The sequence below is a fragment of the Ziziphus jujuba genome, chromosome 9 (assembly GCF_031755915.1).
Source record: "Ziziphus jujuba cultivar Dongzao chromosome 9, ASM3175591v1".
Classification (NCBI taxonomy): Eukaryota; Viridiplantae; Streptophyta; class Magnoliopsida; order Rosales; family Rhamnaceae; genus Ziziphus; species Ziziphus jujuba.
The window spans coordinates 2,741,150-2,763,800 of NC_083387.1; the positions used below are offsets into that span (position 1 = coordinate 2,741,150).

Consider the following 22,651-nt stretch of genomic DNA (forward strand, 5'->3'; position numbering starts at 1 on the left):
AAAAAAAAAAGGCAAAAAAAATGTAAAAGGGTATTTATATAATTTGAAGAAACAATGAAAATGTAGTCTTTAAAATGGGTAGAAGTATTAGTGTGATTTTCATTTTATGTTTGTAATAACTAATAAACACTATTCCTATAACTTTTTAGTTTTTCATATATCTTCGTTTTAGGTACGACATGTTGTAAGCTAGAGAGCATCGGGTTAAGATATTTTATGGGCCACGTGATGACATAGACGGGTCGGGTTGCAAGAGCAAGGGAACAGAATGGGCGAGTCGAGTAAAACCCTCGAAGAAAACCCCTATTAGGTCCTAAAACCCCTCAGCGGCTCTGCCAAGTTCCTACTCTCTCCGCCACTCTGTGTGCGTGAAAAGCGAATAGGTGCTTGGACTTCCTTCTTCAGCTTTCCATGGCTTCCGTCGCTCTCAGAAACCCTAACTCCAAGCGCCTTCTTCCATTTTCCTCTCAAATCTACTCTTGCTACAGAGGAGCCATCCCCGCCGCTGGTCCTTCACTCTCCGATTCCATCTCTGGACATGACAAATCTTATACTCCGCTTCCATGGTGGAGATCCATGGCCACCTTCACTAGAACGTAAGTTTACACTCTGATCCTTCCTTCACTTCTGCCTCATTTCATTCATATGTATATATATGAAATGAAATGTTTCTTAATTTAGTTGGAGTAGTTTTGTAAAGCTTTTGTGAGAAAATGATACTTGTCTTTGGTATGGAGTTGTAATGATCAAATATAAAATTGATTTTTTACATTTTATCCGAAAGCTGTCCACGAGGACAATGGTAGATTTGATGAGAGGATATCTGGCATTAAATTCTATTCTATTCCTTAATTTATTTATTTTTTTTCCTATTCAAACAGGAAACCTCATGTGAATGTAGGAACAATTGGACATGTTGATCATGGAAAGACTACTCTCACTGCTGCAATTACGAAGGTTTGGTTATGGATTCTTTTGCTTGTTTCTTATTGTAATATATATATATATATATATATATATATATATATATTTTATTTAACAGAAGGAGAATGTGTTCCATGAAATGTGTTAATTTTTTATGTTTGCAACTTTCATAAGGTTCTAGCAGAAGAAGGTAAAGCTAAGGCTATAGCTTTTGATGAGATTGACAAGGCTCCTGAAGAGAAAAAGAGAGGAATTACAATTGCAACGGTTAGAATGTAGTTTTTCTTTTATATGTGAGGCTATGCCATTTTTCTCCGTTGTGGGTTACTGTAGCTTTCATTTTAGTTCTTTCAGTTTGATCAAAATATCTTTCTATTTGAACTTTGGTTTGCTTTTATGTTTCAGGCTCATGTAGAGTATGAAACTGCTAAGCGACACTATGCACATGTTGACTGCCCAGGACATGCAGATTATGTGAAGGTAAGCTTTGAGAATTAAATGAGTATTCTTTAAAAAAAAAAAAAAAAAAAAAAAAAAAGTAGTTGATACTTGTTCATCTAATCTGCTTAATTACATTGCTGTGATCAAGTTCTGGAAGTAGGAGGTTTATACGGTGAGTTATTGATACATATAGCATGCAAAAAAAATCCCTTCTGAACAGCTGTGCACTTGTCTATTATTATTATTATTTTTTTTTTAAAGTTTTAGTGATTTTTAAATACTTCAACATTATGTGTTCGCATAGGAACCTGGACAAATTTGTTTGCTGATATGTACTGTTAATAAAATGAAAATTAGCTAAGATTCTTTTATTGCTGGACATTGGAATATGTCTTTCTTTTATTTCTATGGATCTTTCAATTTGCTTTTGGATGCATATATTTGTTGTTATTCAAGCTGTACAAGTTAGCCGGAATGCTAAACTCCAGTTTATTTATGAAATGCTTCAGGTTACTAGTACCTTCCTCAAAAATTTTAACTTAATGAATTATAATAATTCCCTTTAGTTTGTACATTGATTCCATAGTTTCCTTGAGCTGCACAGTCTCATGCTCACACATGGGCCTATTTAATAACTATAATTGATATGCAGAACATGATTACTGGAGCTGCCCAAATGGATGGGGGTATTTTGGTCGTATCTGGTCCTGATGGGCCCATGCCACAGACCAAGGAACACATTTTGCTTGCACGCCAGGTGTGTGATTCAGTGATGTCATATTGCAAAGAAATTTTTGTAAACATCTTAGCCTAAGAATTCATGGGATAGAATGATGTATGTAAGGTTTTTCTTAATGTATTCCACAGGTTGGTGTACCATCACTTGTGTGTTTTTTGAATAAAGTTGATGCTGTTGATGATGAAGAGTTGTTAGATCTTGTCGAAATGGAGCTCCGCGGTGGGTAGTTTTTTAGGATTATCTTTATTTAATCATCAGCTTTTATTTTTACTTTATTTTTTCACATAGGTATATATTTCTGGCAGAGCTCCTAAGCTTCTACAAGTTCCCTGGGGATGAGATCCCAATTATTCGGGGTTCAGCTTTGTCAGCTTTACAAGGCACTAATGAAGAGATTGGCAAGAAGGCTATTTTGAAACTAATGGAGGCTGTGGATGAGTACATTCCTGACCCTGTGCGCCAACTTGACAAGCCCTTCCTAATGCCAATTGAAGATGTTTTCTCAATTCAGGTAAGTCTTGCATGCTTGATGCTTGTGCATATCATTCTTTAGGAACATTGAATTCTATTGCTCTAAGAAGAATTAGTTTCCCGTATTTTTTTCTGCTGCTTTTGAAATTTGTTATCTGTTGAAGGATTTTCCTTGAATATGTTACAAAATATTTTTTTAACATCTAATTTCATCATCCATGTCTAGTATTCTTTTAAACTATTAAGCTGTTATCATGAGCTTTCCTCTAAATTGATTAAGTAATTTGCTTTTCAGATTCCCACATTGTCAATTTGAAAATTGGGGATTAGGTGTATTCTGTTCTTTCTATATTTCATTGAAGTCCACTTTTTTGGTATTGCAAACAAGATAATTTCTTATGGGTGTTAACATAATACTCACGATTATTTATGTTTGTATGTTAAAGGGACGTGGAACCGTTACCACCGGCCGTGTTGAGCAAGGTACCATTAAAGTCGGTGATGAAGTTGAGATTCTGGGATTAATGCAGGTAAATTTGTCCATGTATTGTGTATTGTCTTCTGCTGACAGAGCATTCTTGTGCTTTACTTTGACATGCAAGCTTTTAGGTAGGATTTGGATAATATAGTATAAATCAGCCTTCACAATGGGGGGCCGTTATGTTTCAATTAGGTGGCATCAATCTTTCAAATAAGGATTTTTGCGGACGATATACCATAGTAAGCATGGATAATTCCCAAAGCTAACATTCTTCTACAGGGTGCTCCTTTGAAAACTACAGTGACTGGTGTTGAGATGTTCAAGAAAATCTTGGATCAAGGTCAAGTAAGTAACGAATTTGAAAACTTTTTGATATCCATGTTTTTCTGTGCCATTGTCATCTTTCAATTTAACAGTGCGTTTGGGTACTCAACTAGGCTGGTGACAACGTGGGTCTTCTTCTCCGAGGCTTAAAACGGGAAGATGTGCAGAGAGGACAGGTGTTTACCCAATCACACCTTTAAAATTATGTATTCTTGATTAGTGTGGGATTACCATCCAAAATATGCCATGCAATAAAACTAGATTTTAGCAATGCATGGCAATAACTTTTGAATATTGTTCCTTTTTGGTCATTGAATAGGTAATTGCCAAGCCAGGAAGTGTCAAAACGTACAAGAGGTTTGAAGCAGAGATATACGTCCTCACAAAGGATGAAGGTGGACGTCATACAGCATTTTTCTCAAACTATAGGCCTCAGTTTTATATGAGGACTGCAGATATCACTGGAAAAGTAGAATTGCCTGAAAATGTTAAGATGGTTATGCCTGGAGACAATGTGACTGCAGTTTTTGAGTTAATTCAGCCTGTTCCTCTTGAAGCAGGTATGTTTCTTTCTTTTTCCTCATAACAATCAACTCTGTTTTCTTCCTTGATTGCTGCTCACATTCTTCTACTCACTTTTCCTTCTTTTTTCTTTTATCTACGCGGAAAGTTTTAAGCTTTTCCTACCATTATATCCATTAAAGGGCTTTTATTTCATGTGTTGGTTGTTTTAGATGTACTGTAACTATGAGAAGGAGAATAACATTATTAGGCACCTTTTCGCTTTTAAGTTTTAGTTATTATGGTTAACTGTTTATTACGTGGTCAAAGGGGTGGTTTGTGTTCAATCCATAAAATATGTATACACTTTCTTGTTTTGTTGTTTTATCAATTCATTGGTTTTGCTTGATTATCTTAATTAATTTGACATTGTAATGTGGATTCACATATGCATGCACACACAACTCAAGGCTAGCCATACCCACAAGTCTGTATAATGTTTAGACTAAGATATTTTATTATATGAGTTAGTAGATCAGGAGATATATCGGCCAATTAATTATATAGTTATTGTTTAATTCTACTTCTTCTTCTTTTTTTTTTTTTTTTTTTTTTTTTTTCCAAATTCAAAATTTTGTTTCTTTTTCACCCTCCTTGCAATATATACATGGTTGTTGTAGTCTAAAATGCAAGATTCGGCAAAAAGGCCCTAAGCATTGCTTGTGTACAACTGACAGGACAAAGATTTGCCTTGCGGGAGGGAGGTAGGACAGTTGGTGCAGGAGTGGTTTCAAAAGTACTGAGTTGAGCTTCTATATGATCATTATCACTGGCAAAAGCTAAGAGAAAAAAAGAACATAGGGTGTAATACAGAAACTGTTCGCTTCGAAATGTTGATTTTTTTTTTTTTTCTCCGTTTTGAAATGAGTAGATTAAGAGAGGGATCTTGCACCCTGTTTACCATTTTCCATTTGATTTTCTTTTCGAATTGTATTATCATAAATAATTTTCCAGTTTGTCAAACAGTTCTGGTTCTCAACCAATATTGAACATGCTGCCAGATGCACTCTACCATCGAATTAGTTTCTCCAGAAAGTTATTTTAGCTCTCCAATTTGTACATTTCTTTTTTTGGCCATTATTGTACATTGAATAATCTTAGAGGAACATCTTATTAAATGATTAAATAATCTTAAAGGAACATTTTATTCAATGACTTCCATTTTCAAAATCTTACAAGGCAACATCGAATGAATTTTGTAAAGAGCACGTGCACGAGTCCCTATCACATCAAGTTTATGAAGTGGATGTCATGAATACGTATTACTTGGAAAACTGATCAGGCAATATTCTCCGACAATAACGATAGCCAAAAAATATATATACGCACGCTAGGCACTTAGGTGCAGCTTAAAATATATCGATATTTCACCCCAAAATTGCAGTGTATGTGTTACAATACATTCATCACTTAACCATGTTACCCTCCTATGATATTAATATTTTACAGTCTAGAATATCAGTTACCCACATGCTACTGATGTTCAGACAGAGCTCAGAATCGAGGAGCTCATGTCAAACCTGGAAATCTTTGGATTTAATTTTTCCTTTTCTCTTCAATCGTTAGTCTGACTTTGAGCTTGTTCTTGAAACCTGATGAGCTTCACGCTATCTGAACATCATCCAGCAATGCTTCAACAATTACAATTACAGTCACCGTCCATTTGATTTGATCCCCTTACATGAATTTACACATTTATGCTCAAACAAGCCTCAACATCGCCACTGCCATTACAGTTGCAGCTCTGAAATATATCTCCTTTATGCTACTGTCCACTGCCTTCACCATGTCTTCTTCCTTCAAGCCCAACTTGCCTGCATTCTTGCTGATATAGACGATTGAGTCCCTCAGCTTATTCACTGCCCAAGAAAGCCAAACTAGTCCACACCCTATTCCAGTGTTGAAGAATTTAGATGCAGTTAGGGGCACCCTCCCACAAGCTACTTTACAAATGACAGAAAAAAGGACAGCCAAGCCAGTCCCAGCAATGCCAGCAGAGAACTGGGTTAGGAGCTCAGGAAGCTCAGGGCCAGATTTTTTTAGTGAAAGGATTGCTGTTTTCCCATACTTTCTTTTGCTGACCATTAAAGACAGAAGGTTCTCACAGGCACGGAAATAGTTCTTCTTATAGAGATCCCGCTCACGGCCCAACTTTTTGCCATTCTTCTTCTTAGGTAATGACTTGACCTTGGTTTTCTGAGGACTGTTGAGTGCATGAGACGGAAATAAGATTAATAAGTATATCATGATTAAGAAAGCTATAGGAACACCCAGACGTGTGTCCCAATCAATAATTGCGATAACAAAAGAAAACTTTTAATTAATCTCGACACTAATAACTAGGAGCAGGATAATGATAAGTATTGGGGGATAAATTATGAGCACAAAATTATCATAAAATTCAACATTTTCTGGTCTAATATAACCTCAAAATGATCATATAATTAAATATCTGTGGCCAAATATAACCACAAAACTAAATCCATGTCATTAAGAAATGCAAAGTGAAAAAGAACTCAAAAGTTTATAGCTGCCATTTACCTCTTTAAAGGAGCAACTGTAGTTGCTTGGAGTGTCAATGAAGACCCATTAATAATGACACCTTCACTGTTGTCCAGCCTGATCCACAAAATGAGTACAATCAGGGAAAACCAAAATGAAATTGTGGGACTCGTTTACCCAGTCATCAAATATGCCATTCTTCTAAATAGAGTACAATAACCAGGGAAAACATGCCAAGCATGAATATTTTTCAACTAGACGATAAACTCTAAATATCAAAAGGTTTATACCAATTCCAGAAATAATAAGAAATAATAAATAGAACTGTTAACCAGATTATGAGTTAATGTCACACTGCAGAGTCATCCATCATACCATTGACAAGAAGTTGTAAAAAAGAAAATTGCAATGGAATTAGATTGGCTCTTACACACACAAACACACTACAAGGAATAGAAAATATATTAATAGATGTGAATTCACACTGCATAATTTGTATCCAAAAACAGTATTTAGTACCCATAAATACCTAGTATAGTGTGGGACCAGCATTGACTGCTTCTTCCACTTGGATGAGTTTTTTGCCAAGTAAAATTCAGCAACAACTGAAAGTAGATCTTTCATCTCAGTGCCTGTACCATTAAATAAGACCTGACCATCTGGGTAAACTGTTATTCTTGAACTATCAACCAGATCTCCCACAAAGTCCAAGAACAATTCAGTATTTGGGTAGATAAGAGGAGTTGGATGTTGATGCGCATCAATTTTTAAAGCTTCTAACTCCATCAACTTAGAAAGTAAAGACATCTTCATTCCACTTTTCTCTGGTTCACTTGCTTGGGAGGTTAGGAACTGCAGGATCTTTTCATGTCTCGTGCACTTTTCAGCAATTTCAAAGCTAAAAAGCAGTGAGCCTGGAGAAGCATCTGCGACCACAGGTAGGAAGAAGTTCTTTTATTTTCTTTTTAGTTCTTTAAAGATGATTCCAACATTGTTTGGGAAGAATACAATATATAATGGATAAGAAAGAGATCACAGAGGCATAAAGGATTTTCAAGGAATCCATTCAAAACTTAAACAAACATTTAAATCATTGTGACCTCCAAATAGATAATCATTTAACATATCAACCCACCATGCCCAGCTACATCTTTATTTTCCTAGTCACTGGAGTTAGTCATACTTATTTTCACATATGGATGTAACCTTGTGTAGATTCAGGCATCCACATATGCACACATATGTATTTAACAATCTGTGAAGCTGATAAATCAATTTAACTAGCTCTGCTTTGTTTAGAACTAGTCTGGATGCATACCTTGTATATCAGGGAGAATTGGCTTTTTAACAGCTGAGTCAATCTTGACATGATGGTTAGATTCAGAGAACCCACTCATAGGTTTCCATGGCTCCTCACACTCCTGTGGCCTCGATTTAAGAGATCCTAATCTCATAATCCCATGTCTTGAGCCATGACACGGCAAAAGAGGTTGATAATCCTGCGCAATCAAAGATCAAGAAGAACTTGTCACTAAAAGAAAACAACTAACTATGGATGATCAGAACAGACTAGCACCGGCCTCCTAATGCAATTGTCAAAGCGATGATGCATACTAGTTGGTCAGACAAATTTAAAGCAATTTCATTTTATCTCAACTAAACCACTACAGCATAAACTAGGTGTCGAACGAAGTCGCCTAATTAATATCACCATATTACAATCTCTGGCAAAGAAAAAAATCGATAAAACTGATCATATAGCACTGTCAATACAAGTTACTTTATAAGAATTCATACGAAAGCAATTAGTTCTTCAATTTCCATTGAAATCCAGTTAGACTACATATTGATATGCCTCATGCCGTAACATGTTCGATCTCTATTTTACCTCAATTTTGTGAAATTGATTCAGCTACATAGCCTCAACTTAAAACTAAAAAGAAACGTAAAACCCCCTTTGACAACTTAAATAGTTGCAAAAGAATTTAGAACACAACTTAGAATATAAACGCAAAAGAGTCTAGAAAATAATTAGTATCTTATTCAGAATTTAGAACTGAATAAGACACTAATTAGATAGCCCAAATCACTATTAAAGCACGATTTCTACAAAAACCCAATAAGAATTTAAATAGCCCAGATCACCAATTCTTTAATCTCAGGTCACGAACCATACACAACCAGATAAAATAACAGCATCTAGAGCATACAATTATACACGATACTCAATTACCCAAATAACAAAACCCCATGAAGATCAAAAAGCCCGTGTTTTACCTGGATGACCCTGCCCACACCTTGTTCTGGTTGCAAAACGACCCCAGAAGGATACCCATGAGAAGCCATCAAACAGAGCTTAGACACCATGACTAAGAGAAACCCCGTTTGGAGAACAAAGTTCCTGAAACCAAATTTCTCTCCTTTCGTGTGGCTTCCTCAGAGTCAGACCACCATAAACTCATCCATCCAAGGACTTCAAAATCCAAAAAGAATTTCACAACTTGGTTATTTTGGGTGGTACCAAATCCATGAGATTAAGAAAATAAAAAATTCGTGATCTTAGGTTTTGTGGTACACATGCCCTTGAGAATCCAAATCCAGGTTGGAATTCTCAAGAAAGACAAAAGCGTCCGCTTCCTTTCTTCCTTGGACTCTTTTGGGAATCTGTTCTAATCTTCTGTGCCTTCATACACCATGTTAGTTTATACCTCGTTCACTGTTGTATCATCAACACCGTAGATTCAGTTCGTGGGTCATCCAAGATTGACCTTTTTTGTTTGTGTTTTTTGAATTAGATGCTTATCACTCGAAACTGACGAAGGAAACATGGACCAGTTGCGTGGTACGTGCGCATTGAAATATGATTGTTAAAAAAAATCTATGCATGTTCCCACAAGCGCCGCTCAATTCATCTTGACACGTCACATCATATTTTACATTATTTGAGTATGTTTTTTGTCATAACCTTTGCCCGTTATCCTTTTTTTATTGTTTTAAAAAAATTTAATTAAAATGTATCTTTTTTTTTTTCTTTTTTCTTTTTTTTTTTTTGAAATCTTATAGCCAAACCATCAAATATCATATAAAATAAATAACATGGCTTCCTTTTTTTCTTTTTTCTTTTTTCTCTCTTCTCTCTTTAATATCCTAGCTTATCATTTTATTTATAACATTAATTACCCATGTGGTGAATTATATTTAGTATAAGTCAAGCAGAGTTATGTTTAAAATCTCACATATAATAGAAATAGGTTAATATAGCAATTTTTTTTTCTAAAACCATGTTATATTTTACATTTTGCTTTCCAAATGAACAAAACTCAAATATTACTTTATAAATGTTTGTCCTTATCGAATTGGTATAATTATACATTTTATGGATAAATTTGACTAAATTAGCCAATATACATAATTCAAAATGTTTTTAGAAACTTTTCTACTTTATTGGTTTCAATATTGTACAATGTGTACAGTTAATTTTGCCAAAATTCATTAAAACAAAAAGGGCATATAACCATTATTAATGTAATAATAAAACAATAATCTAGAGAGTAATAATTTATAAGGTAAAATCCAAAATACAGGATATAGTTAAAAGGGAAAAAGCATTATAAACTCTAAACAAATAAAAATATTAAAAAAAAAAAAAAAAAAAAAAAACTAATGTTGAAGGGTTATTGTCCACTTATTCTTGTGCTGATAACACAACCACTTCAAAGTACTCAAATTTAATAGTTTCAATTAATTATGCTTTGACAACTTAAAAGAGAGAAGAAAAAATAAACAATAAATGTTTTGACAAAATTCAAAACCTAAAGTTTGACCAAATAATTGTTCCAATTGTAATTTCACCAACTTTACCAACTAAGTTCCACGACTTTAGTTTGTAGCATCTTATCAATGTTTTTCTGGCAACAAAAAACTATATGTGTATGTATATCCCATATATACATCTATCAGTGCCAAATCTATTATCTATATACATTTATATCAGTCATTAAATACCTTTGTTTCCTATAGACCAACTTTAAAAATTCATTAAAAGATTCAACAACCGACATAGCTTTCAAAGATGGCCCTTAATTCGACAACTTTTTTTTCTTTTTTGTTTTGTTTTGTTTTTTTTTTTTTTTAAGCCTACACTTTTGTTCGAAGTGATGGGTTATGATCAATTTAATTAGCAGACTCTTATAAACTGCTGTATTTTATTTTGACAGTCTTTTAATCTAAATATTCATTTTGGAAAAAATTACAACTTCGTACGTTGAAATTTATGGTTGATTAGATTTTGACCTTGAAGTTAAAATTTCAATGATTTTGGCAAATTGGTTTTATTGACAGTAACATTAAATTTAATGGATAGTGTGAGTATGGCATAACGCTGATATTATAATTTAATTTTTAAAAATAAAAAATATTTTTTTATTTTTTATTGTAATTAAAATATCCATAATTATAATTAAATATTTTTGACATCAAAAATTAAAATTAAAATTAATTTAAAATTTTTGGTATAATAAAAATAATTTTATTAGACTAAAAACAAAAAATATTTTTTTATGCGCAAAAAAAAAAAAAACAGATCTGAGAAAAATACCAAATAAAAATTAGACCAAAATTTTAAAATAAAAATAATATTTTTTTAAATGTTATTTTTTTTTTAAAGTTTTTGAAAAATACAATTGATATTTTTCCATTTTATATTTATGATTTTATATTTAAAAATTGTATTCATTCTGTTTTTATTCAAAATAAACTACTTATAATCATAATTAAATATTTTTAGACCTACTAGATCAAAAAATAAAAATTAAAATAAAATTAAAGATTTTACAAAAAAATTAACAATAATTTTTATGTCCAAACCAAAAAACAAAACTCGACCATAATACAGATATAAAAATTATACCAGAAATTTAAAAATAAAAATAACTATTTTAAAAAATAAATTTTATTTTGAAAAAATATATTTGTTATTTTTTTATTTTAAATTTATGATTTTTTATTTGAAAATTTTATGCTTTCCTTTTTTATTTAAATTATAATTTCCACAATCATAATTAAATATTTTTGAATCTAAAATTAGACCAAAAATTAAAATTAAAATTAAATTAAAATTTTTGATCTAATAAAAATAATTTAGTTAGATCAAAGATTAAAAATAATTAGACCAAAATGCCAAAATAAAAATTAGACTAACAATTTTAAAAAATGGAAAAAAAAGGACCATTTTATAAACCAAAATAGAGGCCAAAAATGGAAAAATTGTTTAGAATAGGCCGAAATGGAAAAATAGACTCCATTTTTTGGTCTGATTTTAGGTCCTAAATATTTAATTATGATTGTGGGAATTATAACTTAAATAAAAAATGAATGCATACAATTTTCCATTTAAAATCATAAATAGATGTATTTTTTCAAAAATTTTTAAAAATAAAATTTATCTCTTTTTAAAAAAGTTAATTTTATCTTTAAATTTTTGTTCTAATTTTTAGTATTTTGTCTATTTTTTTTTTTTTTTTGGTTTGGACTTAAAAATTAATTTTAATTTTTGGTAAAAACTCCAATTTTATTTTAATTTTAATTTTTGGCCTAATTGTAGATATGAAAATATTTAATTATAATTGTAGATATTTTAATTTAAATAAAAAGGGAATGGATATAAATTTTAAAATAAAAAAAAAACCATAAATATAAAATAAAAAAATAACAAAATGTATTTTTTTAAAATTTTTAAGAAAATTTTAAAAATTAAATTATATCTTCAGCATGATGTCATGTTGATATTAGCAATTAAATTTCATAATTATGGTTAAGAATTTGACTAATTTGCATCAATTTTAAAACTTTAGAATTAAATTGTTGAAATCAAAACTTCAAGGTCTAAATCACGTCAACCCTGTATATTAGGTGATAAAGTGCAATTTTTACCTTCCTTTATATCATATTTAATATATCCAACCCCTCTTTTTCTTTTTTCTTTTTTTTTTTGATAAATGATATCTAACACTTATATTTATATTAGGGGTATGGGGATGATATCCAACTTAATTATAGCCTTATTTTACTTTATTTTATTTTATTTTGTTAGAAGCAAAATATAGCCTTTTGAATGATGAAATTAATCAATATTGCCAGCTTTCCATTATAAGAACTTGGTCAAAGGTATTCTGCACATATAATTGGCCATTAAAGGAAGTAGTACGTGTGGTATTGTAATAAATTGGGAAGCACCAACCTAATGTTTTTGGAGGTCAAAGAAGTTTTCATATTCTCAAAGGATATCAATGACACTGCATCAATTTTAAAACTTTAGAATTAAAATTGTTGAAATCAAAACTTCAAAGTTTAAATCACGTCATCCCTGTATATTAGGTGATAAAGTGCAATTTTTACCTTCCTTTTATATCATATTTGATATATACCCAACCCTTTTCTTTCTTTTTTCTTTTTTTTTTTTGGTTAGAAACAAAATATAGCCCTTTAGCCCTTTGAATGATGAAATTAATCAATATTGCCAGCTTACCATTGCAAGAACTTGGTCAATGGTATTCTGCACATATTACTGGGCATTAAAGTAAGGGGTACGTGTGGTACTGTAATAAATTTTGAAGCACCAACCTAATGTTTTTGGAGGTCAAAGATGTTTTCATATTCTCTAAGGATATCAATGACACTGCAACGGCATCTGTCTCTGTATTTTTATGACATTTATTCTCCTGTTTTTTCTTTTTATATATTTTTATGTCGTTTCATTCTGACCAGAGAACCAAAGTAAAATTAAAGGGAGAAGATTATATTGAAGCAATAGATAAATAACTAAACAAAGGAGGAAGATTAGAGAAGAAGAGTGATTTTTTTTTTTTTCCCCTTTAATGCCTATTGGAATGAAAACAAAAAACACATGATGCCTAAGTTTGAGAATTGGAAATATGGGCATGGTATTTGGAGGAAGCTGCAATGTATCTGCAATTGTCAATTTCATGCATTTGTAGTAAAACGGCAGAAGAAATCTAATGTGATTGGTGGTGTGAAAAAGAAAGCCTACAAAGTACACAATAAACTTTATAAAAGAAACACTATAGCATATGACATATACATACTTATACCTAATTCATTTTTTTCAATTATTATCTCCTCCTTGTTACATTATTAATGCTAATGTATGACTTACTCTTTGACTACCATATGACTTACCTAGTTTTTTATAATATAGTGTACATCAACTATTCAAAAATATTTTAAAATGTCTAATAAAATAAGTAAAGATGTATAAAACTGTCACTTAAAAATGACCGCAACAGTTTGTAGGAAATTTGCTTTATAAAACTCCAAATGATATTAATAAGAAAAAGAACTCTTAAGTACTTTACAAGATGGTCAAATTTTATCTCAAATTTTACAAAAATTGGAAATTGCCATTAAAAAAAAAAGAAAAAAGAAAAAGAAAAAGAAGGATGTGCATTTGCATGGAGATTCCCAAACACTGCCTTAAAAGCAAAAAACTGCGTAGACCCGGGCAATCATGGTGAGTGCAGCATATAAAATTGTGGTAGAAATTCTATTACAAGGTGTACTCGCAATGCCACGTGTCGATCTAAAACGGTTTCATCGTGAAGTGTTGTGGCCCGCATGTCATCATTCAGAGATTCTAAACGCGCCACAAATAAAAGGTGAACTGAAGACTAATTCACGTTCTCTGTCAGGGATTCAAGTGTCTTCTTGTAAATATTTCAAATTTTAAATCTTATTTTTTTTAATAAAAAACTAATTTGATACTCTTTTGGAAAAAAAAAAAAAATGGTAACCAAATTTATTCATAACAAACAAAATTATATTTATATTGCTGATACCAGAATTTTTTATGCCGTAATGCTGCCAAACTCATCCAAGTTCCAGCTCGAACATGATGCAATTCCAAGATCAATCTCTGTGGAATATTTGTTCAATGACCTCAAGCTCCAAATGAGGTTAGGTTTAAAAAATAAATGAGTATGCTGAAAAACAAAAGGATGAAAAAAGAAAGAGAATAATAAAACAAAGATTTTGTAGATAATGGGAAAACAACAAAAGATAATATATACGAATATAACAAGGTGTTTTCTTTATTGAATGAATATTAATAAGATTAATGATCAATATATATATATATATATTATATTTTTAAAGAATATGTACCATATTATTATTTATGTTTCTCAAAGAATATGTGTCCATATTATTACAAAAAGAAACAATACTATATATAAATATAAAATTTTAAATCCCAATCAAAGAAACAATAGAGAAATAAACTATTTATTATTATAAATGATATTAGAGGCATAATCTAAGTAAATTAAATTATTTATCAAGTATATTTATTATTATTTTGATTAATTAATATATTAATATAAGATTATGACGATAATATTACTTTATTTTTATAATTAAAAAAATGTGAAGTTGAAATAGATAAAGCACGTAATTTTGGAACAGTGCATTAAAAAACCAGATGATGAAAACTCCATCCCCATTTTATCAAAATAAATAAATAAACAAAGCATTATAGTTGTTTTTTTACCCCAAACCCAGTAACGTCTCGAAAATCCACATTGTAGGAAAAAAGGATGACGACACGTGGCCCAGAGGGAGAGCGAGTGGTAAAACAAAGCTACAAGGGCGAGTGCGCTTGGGACGCCTGCCACCAATAATTCACTGTCGGGAAATTTTATTTTAAAATCCAACTTCGCAAGCCATCATCTGCTAATTCTTCATCTCTCCTTCTCTCTCTCTCCCTGCGACAATTTCACCTTGAGAACCACATTGCTTTCGCTAACAAAACCCTATATTTTCTCACCAAACACTCACTTTCCCGAGAAAAAGAGAAAGAGAGAGAGAAGAAGAATCTATCAATTCCCAGTCCAAAGATTCTACTCCCATTTGCATCCAATTTTTCGGCTACAAATTTAGAATCCTAACTCAATTCCCTCATTTTTTTTTTTTTTTTTTAACGATTAAAGCCCTAGATTGCAATCCTTTTTTTTTTTTTAAATTTTCAACCAAAAGGAAAATTTGAGACCTGAGGTAGTCAATTTTCTTGGTGTACTGGGGCATGGGGAAGGTTCTCCGAGAAACCTCCAAGCCCTCATCTTCTTCAACATGTTGTTCGTCTTCGTCTCCTCCGACTACCACATCGACATCGCTCACGGAGACCGTGAATGGTTCGCACGAATTCAAGATCGAGGGATATTCATTGAATAAAGGTCTTGGTATCGGAAAGTATATGGCGTCCGATACGTTCAATGTCGGCGGGTATTCATGGGCGATCTATTTTTACCCTGATGGAAAAAGCTCCGAGGACAATGCAACGTACGTTTCGCTGTTCATTGCGCTTGCAAGCGAGGGAACCGATGTCAGGGCTCTCTTCGAATTGACCCTTATGGATCAGAGTGGGAGGGGGAGGCATAAAGTGCATAGCCATTTCGGTAGGACATTGGAGAGCGGGCCATATACGCTCAAGTACCGCGGTAGCATGTGGTATGTGGGCGATTTTGATAAGAGTTTTTCATGATCGCTCTATTATAATATTGTTTTATGTATATATATATGCATATTGAATTTGTATGAGTTTCTAAATTCGGTATCTTATTTCGAAAGTGAATTCAACCATATTCAGAATTTATGTTTAATGCATACGTACATAAATATAATGCATAATTGTTATTTCAAATAGTCTCTGTCAAAGAATCTGTGTTTAAGGACAATATAGGTTGTATAAGACACTCATATATTAAATTCACTTTATGTTTCCATGAATAAAACTATCTCACTTTTTTTTTTCCCCTTCTTTCTCATAATCGAAAAAAATAGAGCGTAGATTTTTATGGGATCTTTTTTATTTTGCAGGGGTTACAAGCGGTTCTTCAAAAGAAGTGCTTTGGAGACATCAGATTACCTTAAAGATGATTGTCTCTCGGTTAACTGTGTTGTTGGTGTTGTGAAGTCACGGACGCAGGGGCCTAAGATCTACTCTATAGCGGTACCACCATCTAACGTTGGTCAGCAATTTGGGATGCTACTGGAAAGTGGGAAGGGAACTGATGTAAATTTTGAAGTTGATGGGGAAACTTTTGCTGCTCACAAGTTGATATTGGCTGCACGATCACCTGTGTTCAGGGCCCAACTTTTTGGTCCCATGAAGGATCAGAACACCCGGTGTATAAAAGTTGAAGATATGGAAGCTCCAGTTTTTAAGGTACAATTTCTTTTTTTTAATTAATTATTCGTATTATACTCATTTTTCTTTTATTTATTATTATTATTTTTAATGGTAGATGGAAACTTTAAAAAGATGCATTTGTTATCTGTGTTTGAAAAATAATGTACTGTGGTTTTGCTGCAAAGTTTTAATAACTAGCAAGATTGAGTTCGTCTCATATTCCTTGTAGGAGTAGCTTTATTGTTTTCTTTCTGCTTATGTGGAATTGGGTATTGGAAATAAGTGGTAAAAGTAGCTTAGCTAAAAGCAATAAGCTTTAATTAGTATACAAATAAGGAACTTTGGTTTCTGTTGTGATGCTTAATGACTACTCTTTGTCTCTTTCACTAATAATGTTGGGAGATGTCCTGTAGAATCCATATTATGTTTTGCATGACCATTTTAAGCATGAATTTTTGTACATATCCGATTAAAGAGGTTACAAACATTCACAGAAATGCCAGAAAAAATTTATAAGCTCCTGGGGATTTAAACTTCGTGAAGAAAGCTTGTGGACATGCATTTAGAGGCTTGCAAATATATTAGTAATGAAAGTGTCACTTGTGGGAGTTATATCTATTTATGAATCTACTTTAAATACCATGGTTAACCCTGTTTTTCTTGAAGGAGAACATTAGGGTATTGTTTCCCTTCAATAATGATTAACTTATAAGTCCCTTTTATCTCTTCTTGATGACCAATAGTTGTTCAACTTTCTACCTAAGCTTCTTTTTATGACTGTATGAAAGCATCATACCTTTGCTTTTTGGACCAAGAAGCTTCTGTTTCTTGCTTGTTTTTGTTAGGGCTGGTCTTATGAAATACTTATATTGAAAAATACAAAACTAGTTTCAAGCTTTTAGCCTCCAGGCTCCAGTTGTTTGGGTAGTCAATGTAACTTTGACTGTTATGTATGAGGAAAGAACTGAAGAGTTATATTTGACCCTATTTTTCCCTTATGCAGGCTTTACTTCAATTCATGTACTGGGATTCAATACCAGACATAGAAGAGCTTGCTGGTTTGAACTCAAAATGCGCATCTACTTTGATGGCTCAGCATCTGCTTGCAGCAGCAGATCGCTATGGCTTAGAAAGGCTCAGGTTGCTATGTGAGGCAATTCTATGCGAGCATGTTGCAATTAACACTGTAGCAACAACATTAGCTTTGGCAGAGCAGCATCACTGCTTCCAGCTGAAATCTGTATGCCTCAAATTCGTCGCAATGCCTGAAAATCTTGGAGGTGATTTTTTCAAATACATGACAAGAATTGTAATATAAGATCAAATCACTGGATGACAATAGCTTTTTTGCTACATCTTTTTAGGATATTTGTCATTATGTTATTAACCTATTCTCTTTTTTTGCATGGTTTATCAGCTGTTATGGAAACAGATGGTTTTGAATACTTGAAACAAAGCTGCCCCTCTGTTCTAACTGACCTCCTACAATATGTAGCCAGTGAGCATCATAGCACTATATGCAGGCATGGGAACGCAACCATTCTTGATGGCGGTGACATCAATGGAAGGCGGGTGAAACAAAGGCTATAGGATTAGATGTTACACTTATTCTCTGTAGTAGACGTTGGAAGGGGAAAAAAAAGAAATTAGAGAAGAGAGAAAGAGAAATTATTTATAGGGTTAGAAATAAGTTCTAGCTCTTAGCTTTTGTATCTGTTATTGTAAGGGTGTTAATATCCATGTTGATTTGCAAGTTGTTGGTTGAAAATTTTTTAATATCCATGTTGATTTTGCAATTTGTTGGTTGAAAATTTTTTTCTTTCTTTTTTTGTTCTTCTCAGTCTAAGACTAAATACTTGAAGAAAAACTAAAAACGTAAAGAAAATAATTTTCTCTAAAATTTATGTCGCAGTTTGGGAACAAGGAAGTGCCCCGCTAAGCTACATTGCGCCTATGGAATTTTCTATCTAGCTTGTGGGTATTGTTCAATGCACTAAACAAACAAAACTGAGTTATAATCTTAAGAGATTTCGTTCTCGTATTGGTAACTAATTGCCAACAATATTTACTGCCATATAAAGGAAGATTATGAGATGGGTGGATAATTTCATCAAGTCAAATGCTCTATCTTACCAATAAAAATGATTTATATCAGATTCTTAAAAAAAAAAAAAAAAAAAAAAAACATTATTTTGGTGCATATATTAAAGGGAATTAAAGATTTCTCCCTTTTTCATCAAACAATAGATTTTTCTAGATATAAAGTTTGTTTTTTTTTTTTCACTTAAAAAAAAAAAAAAGGCGTATAAGTATACCCTGGTTTTCAAGATTCAATTGCATTTTCTTCAAACCCATCTATCAAATCTCTTTCAAGCTTCTCATCTACTAACCGATGTTTATTAAGGTTTGGTTACAAGTATTAAAAAGGATTTCTTCTTAAATGGGGAAGCAGCGTCTTCTTGGTTCGGTATGTGCAACTGTACTCATCCTTTCTTGTCTCTGTGTGCGTATGTGTGTATATATATATATATGTGTGTGTGTACATACACTGAACAATATTATATTATTGCAGACTTGTATTCTGGAAGTAGATCTCCGGTGTTGCAAGGCATGTCCATTGAGAGTAAAAAAAAAGTTGCAGAAAATTACTGGTATTTAAATTTTGGGTGTATTACTCGTATTAATTAGAATGTATATATTAAACTTTCTCAATTGGATTTTATTTTATTGGTCTGCATATTATCTATTTTGTCCTTATAGGTGTAAATTCCATCACCATAGACGTAGAAAAAGGAACAATAGCAGTTGCCGGTGAAGTAGATCCACCTACAATCATCAACGCAATCTCAAAGCTTGGAAAAAGATCTGAGCTTTCATCATTTCAAAAGAACCCCACAACTACCGCTACTAATGTTTCAAAGAAACCTCAGTCCAATACTAGCCCAGGTTCAAAGAAACCTGATCAGCAGGCCAAAAAGAACATCCAAACTTCCCAAGCTAACAAGTCTCAAAAAGGAGGCACAAATCGAGATTGTGGTTGTCATGGTGATGATTCAGATTCGGATTCTGATGATGATGATGAAGATCATGATCATCATAATAATAAAAATAAGGGTCACCATAATGGTCATGCACCGCATAGGCCTAAAGGGATTAATGCTCCTCCTCCTCATCCAATGTATAATTCCCATCACAATAACATAATTTATAGCAATGGCTACTTCTCTCCAGTGTCACTGCCTTATCAATCAATGGCAAGGCCTTACGTGGGATATGGTTCTGGCCATCATCATTACTTTCGACCGGCAATGTTCGGGAGGCCTCCGCCGCCGCTGCCTGTGGTACCTCCATATGGACATGGTTCTTACCAATTGCCAATGGCACCACCACCACCACCACCACTACCTCGGCCTCCTCCTATGTATGGATATCATAACCAGCAACAGCGGGAACCGCCAGTCGGCAACTCTGTTTTGCACCTTTTCAGCGATGATAATACTAGTACTGAGGAGGCATGCTGTATAATGTGAGCCATTTATTTATACAATAGCAAATTATTTGGTTATTCAACCTTTATGTACTTTTTTTGTAGCTCATTTGTTTATTTTTCTTATTGTATGAAATTTCAATTCAGGACTCTGTATAGCTTTTTGGTTAATTTGTTTACTTATTTTTTTTTATTTTTTTTTTTGGGGGGTGGTCCAAAAACTTACGTATCTGAAATTCTCAAAGAATCATCCCTCTATAGTCCCATTTAGCATAGTTGAAATTTTGAAATGAAATTTCTAATTTTCCTTCTAAAAATATATGAAAATCGATAACAATTAAAATAAATTAAGAAACTAATCAGGCAGAAGATTTGAAATGATTCCATTTTATGTGTATTAAATTGGATAATACATATCGAAATAAAAATTTATTCATAACTTTAAATGGAATCTTCCTATAGAAAAAAAGAACTTTTAATGGAATCTAACGTGTAACTATGGAAAAAATAGGACCAATTTGATCCAAAAACAACGGAATATATGGTGGCCAATATGCAAATGGTGTATATATATAATATTTATTTTTTTACTAAAAACAACATAAAATTTACCTTTTATTCGATATATATATCTTTTCAAGTTAGACCATTTACATTAAATTATAAAATGATGATCTAACTTGATACTTCTCCACAGTCTACGCAAAGCCAAAGTTTTAATGTCTAAAATCTTTTGATATATATATATATATATATATATATATATTTTTTCTTGAGTTCCTAAAAGATTTTTTTATATTTATTTATCACGATTATATATAATTGATTTTATTTTTTATTTATTTAAAAATTTACTTATTCATATTTAAATATTATATCAAGTAAATAGCACATTAATATATGGCTTTTTTAAATATTTTTGATAAATATTTTAATATTTATAATTGTAAGAAATTTTTCCAAAAAAGAAAAAAAGGGGAAAATAATCGAGACTTGCCACTGATTCTCGTACAACACTAATATGGAAAGGTTCAAGATTAAATCTTATCACCGCTTTCCAAGAAATCGCTCATCCATCCATAAAACACAACCATAGAGATTGTTGGAAGAGATTAAAAAAAAAACATATATATATATATATACATATATATATATATATATATATATATATATTCTGGTTCACAAACCAACAGTTTTTTGAAAGCTTTCAAAGCGAATCAATACTTCTTGGGTTCTAGTGCAAATTATCTGATTCTCCAAAAATGGACAACCATCTTTTGTCCACACATGTAAGTATAATTTTTTTTTTTCTCCCCTTTTCCTTGATCAATTGACCTGTACAATTCCAAACACATTATAATTTATCAATTTTAACCTTCCTGTTTCTCTGACGATATCATGGCAGACTTGCACACTGAAAATGAATCTTCTTTGCTGTGAGGAATGTCCAAAAAAGCTTAAGAAAAAGTTGCAGAAAATTAATGGTAGTTTAATTAATTAGCTGTTTACTTCTTTTTCTCATATTTATATATATATATTGTGATATATGTGTGTTTGTGTGTATATATATATATATATATATAGAACATGTATTTACATATTCCACATTTGGTCTGCTAGGAGTGAAGAAAGTAAACATAGATCGCCAACAAGGGTTGGTAGCAGTTTCAGGCAACATAGATCCAGTGATCCTCAGAGAGAAGATCATAATATTGGGCAAACGAGCAGAGCTTCTGTCCTTTCAAAAGCACCCAATTACCTCCCACAACAAATCTGCTTCTTCTTCTAAAAGCTGTTCCTGCGGAGGTAATGAAAATACCACAACTTCTGATGAAGATGATAACGATCAAAATACACCCACCACAAACCAAAAAAACAATGGCCTTCTCACCTGGCAGCGTCCAGAACTCGTCACGAAAGACGAACGGAAGAAGAAGACGAAGAAGGTTCTGCCCATGCCCGGCCTCATACCAAGGCCCATCATGAATTACATGGGCTTCATGCCTTTTCATGGACCGTTTAGACCTCTAAATATGATCCATAGGCCTCCGGTACAGGCACCATATGCGAATGGATATGGGCCATATGGCTACTACCAACCAATACCTTGGGCTCCAGCATATTCATATTTTGGGTCCAGGTCTCCTTCAAGAGTTAACCCAATGATCCATTCCACAAGTTACGAGGACAATTATAGCCCACTTTGAGATTAATGGTTGAATGTGCTGATCCTTTCTTTTAAACAAAAACAAAGTGCATTAGTATGTGTAAATGGCTCTACCGCAGTTTATATGGCATTTTTCTTTAAAGTTGTAGCAGTGATTGTGTTCAATTATGGAAAACGAATTTATTTTTTAAAATTTGTTGATTTTAGGTTTCAATTTTTAGTTAATATTTGATCCAATCTTTTTTAATTTTTTGGATTTTTCCCCTTATCGTTTCACATGTGGTGATGAGATAGATCCTATATCTGCTTTCATGTCTATGCAATTTGTTAAAGGGATTTTTATTTTATTTTTA

The 22,651-nt window shown here is 32.4% G+C and overlaps 5 protein-coding genes across 5 annotated transcripts; 4 read left to right on the plus strand and 1 right to left on the minus strand.

Annotated features, from left to right (window-relative positions):
* The first annotated feature begins 233 nt into the window (after window positions 1–233).
* On the plus strand, window positions 234–4,994 carry LOC107425993 (elongation factor Tu, mitochondrial). Its single transcript, XM_016036069.4, has 12 exons — window positions 234–596; window positions 882–957; window positions 1,099–1,191; window positions 1,330–1,404; window positions 2,018–2,122; window positions 2,233–2,323; window positions 2,410–2,615; window positions 3,022–3,105; window positions 3,336–3,401; window positions 3,494–3,556; window positions 3,700–3,940; window positions 4,619–4,994. The coding sequence occupies exons 1-12, from the start codon at window positions 412–414 to the stop codon at window positions 4,687–4,689; spliced, it is 1,356 nt and encodes a 451-aa protein (XP_015891555.2). The 5' UTR covers window positions 234–411; the 3' UTR covers window positions 4,690–4,994.
* Window positions 4,995–5,284: 290 nt separating this feature from the next.
* Window positions 5,285–9,062, minus strand: LOC107425994 (uncharacterized). The gene is made up of 5 exons (XM_016036070.4): window positions 8,721–9,062; window positions 7,762–7,942; window positions 6,973–7,369; window positions 6,483–6,560; window positions 5,285–6,144 (listed from the first exon to the last, which is right to left on the minus strand). Exons 1-5 carry the CDS (start codon window positions 8,808–8,810, stop codon window positions 5,643–5,645), a joined length of 1,248 nt encoding a protein of 415 aa, XP_015891556.3. The 5' UTR covers window positions 8,811–9,062; the 3' UTR covers window positions 5,285–5,642.
* A 6,118-nt stretch (window positions 9,063–15,180) lies between these two features.
* Window positions 15,181–18,440, plus strand: LOC107426003 (BTB/POZ and MATH domain-containing protein 2). The gene is made up of 4 exons (XM_016036084.4): window positions 15,181–15,962; window positions 16,332–16,680; window positions 17,648–17,924; window positions 18,062–18,440. The coding sequence occupies exons 1-4, from the start codon at window positions 15,538–15,540 to the stop codon at window positions 18,232–18,234; spliced, it is 1,224 nt and encodes a 407-aa protein (XP_015891570.3). The 5' UTR covers window positions 15,181–15,537; the 3' UTR covers window positions 18,235–18,440.
* Window positions 18,441–18,829: 389 nt separating this feature from the next.
* LOC107425970 (uncharacterized) lies at window positions 18,830–20,231 on the plus strand. Its single transcript, XM_048461812.2, has 2 exons — window positions 18,830–19,295; window positions 19,405–20,231. Exons 1-2 carry the CDS (start codon window positions 19,085–19,087, stop codon window positions 20,172–20,174), a joined length of 981 nt encoding a protein of 326 aa, XP_048317769.2. The 5' UTR covers window positions 18,830–19,084; the 3' UTR covers window positions 20,175–20,231.
* Window positions 20,232–21,393: 1,162 nt separating this feature from the next.
* LOC112492800 (heavy metal-associated isoprenylated plant protein 42) lies at window positions 21,394–22,411 on the plus strand. Its single transcript, XM_025077168.3, has 3 exons — window positions 21,394–21,420; window positions 21,537–21,615; window positions 21,752–22,411. The coding sequence occupies exons 1-3, from the start codon at window positions 21,394–21,396 to the stop codon at window positions 22,336–22,338; spliced, it is 693 nt and encodes a 230-aa protein (XP_024932936.3). The 3' UTR covers window positions 22,339–22,411.
* The last annotated feature ends 240 nt before the right edge of the window (window positions 22,412–22,651 follow it).

Excerpts from the sequence above, each read along its gene's own strand:
- LOC107425970 (XM_048461812.2), top strand. The coding sequence starts at position 19,085 with ATGGGGAAGCAGCGTCTTCTTGGTTCGGTATGTGCAACTGTACTCATC. Across the intron at positions 19,296-19,404 it reads AAAGTTGCAGAAAATTACTG|GTGTAAATTCCATCACCATA; the intron begins GTATTTAAATTT and ends TTGTCCTTATAG.
- LOC107425993 (XM_016036069.4), top strand. The coding sequence starts at position 412 with ATGGCTTCCGTCGCTCTCAGAAACCCTAACTCCAAGCGCCTTCTTCCA. Across the intron at positions 2,616-3,021 it reads AAGATGTTTTCTCAATTCAG|GGACGTGGAACCGTTACCAC; the intron begins GTAAGTCTTGCA and ends TGTATGTTAAAG. Across the intron at positions 3,557-3,699 it reads AAGATGTGCAGAGAGGACAG|GTAATTGCCAAGCCAGGAAG; the intron begins GTGTTTACCCAA and ends GTCATTGAATAG.
- LOC107426003 (XM_016036084.4), top strand. The coding sequence starts at position 15,538 with ATGGGGAAGGTTCTCCGAGAAACCTCCAAGCCCTCATCTTCTTCAACA. Across the intron at positions 15,963-16,331 it reads AAGTACCGCGGTAGCATGTG|GGGTTACAAGCGGTTCTTCA; the intron begins GTATGTGGGCGA and ends TTTATTTTGCAG. Across the intron at positions 16,681-17,647 it reads TGGAAGCTCCAGTTTTTAAG|GCTTTACTTCAATTCATGTA; the intron begins GTACAATTTCTT and ends TCCCTTATGCAG.
- LOC107425994 (XM_016036070.4), bottom strand. The coding sequence starts at position 8,810 with ATGGTGTCTAAGCTCTGTTTGATGGCTTCTCATGGGTATCCTTCTGGG. Across the intron at positions 6,561-6,972 it reads CTGGTCCCACACTATACTAG|GCTGGACAACAGTGAAGGTG; the intron begins GTATTTATGGGT and ends TTTGTGGATCAG. Across the intron at positions 6,145-6,482 it reads ACAGTTGCTCCTTTAAAGAG|TCCTCAGAAAACCAAGGTCA; the intron begins GTAAATGGCAGC and ends TGCACTCAACAG.
- LOC112492800 (XM_025077168.3), top strand. The coding sequence starts at position 21,394 with ATGGACAACCATCTTTTGTCCACACAT. Across the intron at positions 21,421-21,536 it reads ACCATCTTTTGTCCACACAT|ACTTGCACACTGAAAATGAA; the intron begins GTAAGTATAATT and ends ATATCATGGCAG. Across the intron at positions 21,616-21,751 it reads AAAGTTGCAGAAAATTAATG|GAGTGAAGAAAGTAAACATA; the intron begins GTAGTTTAATTA and ends TTGGTCTGCTAG.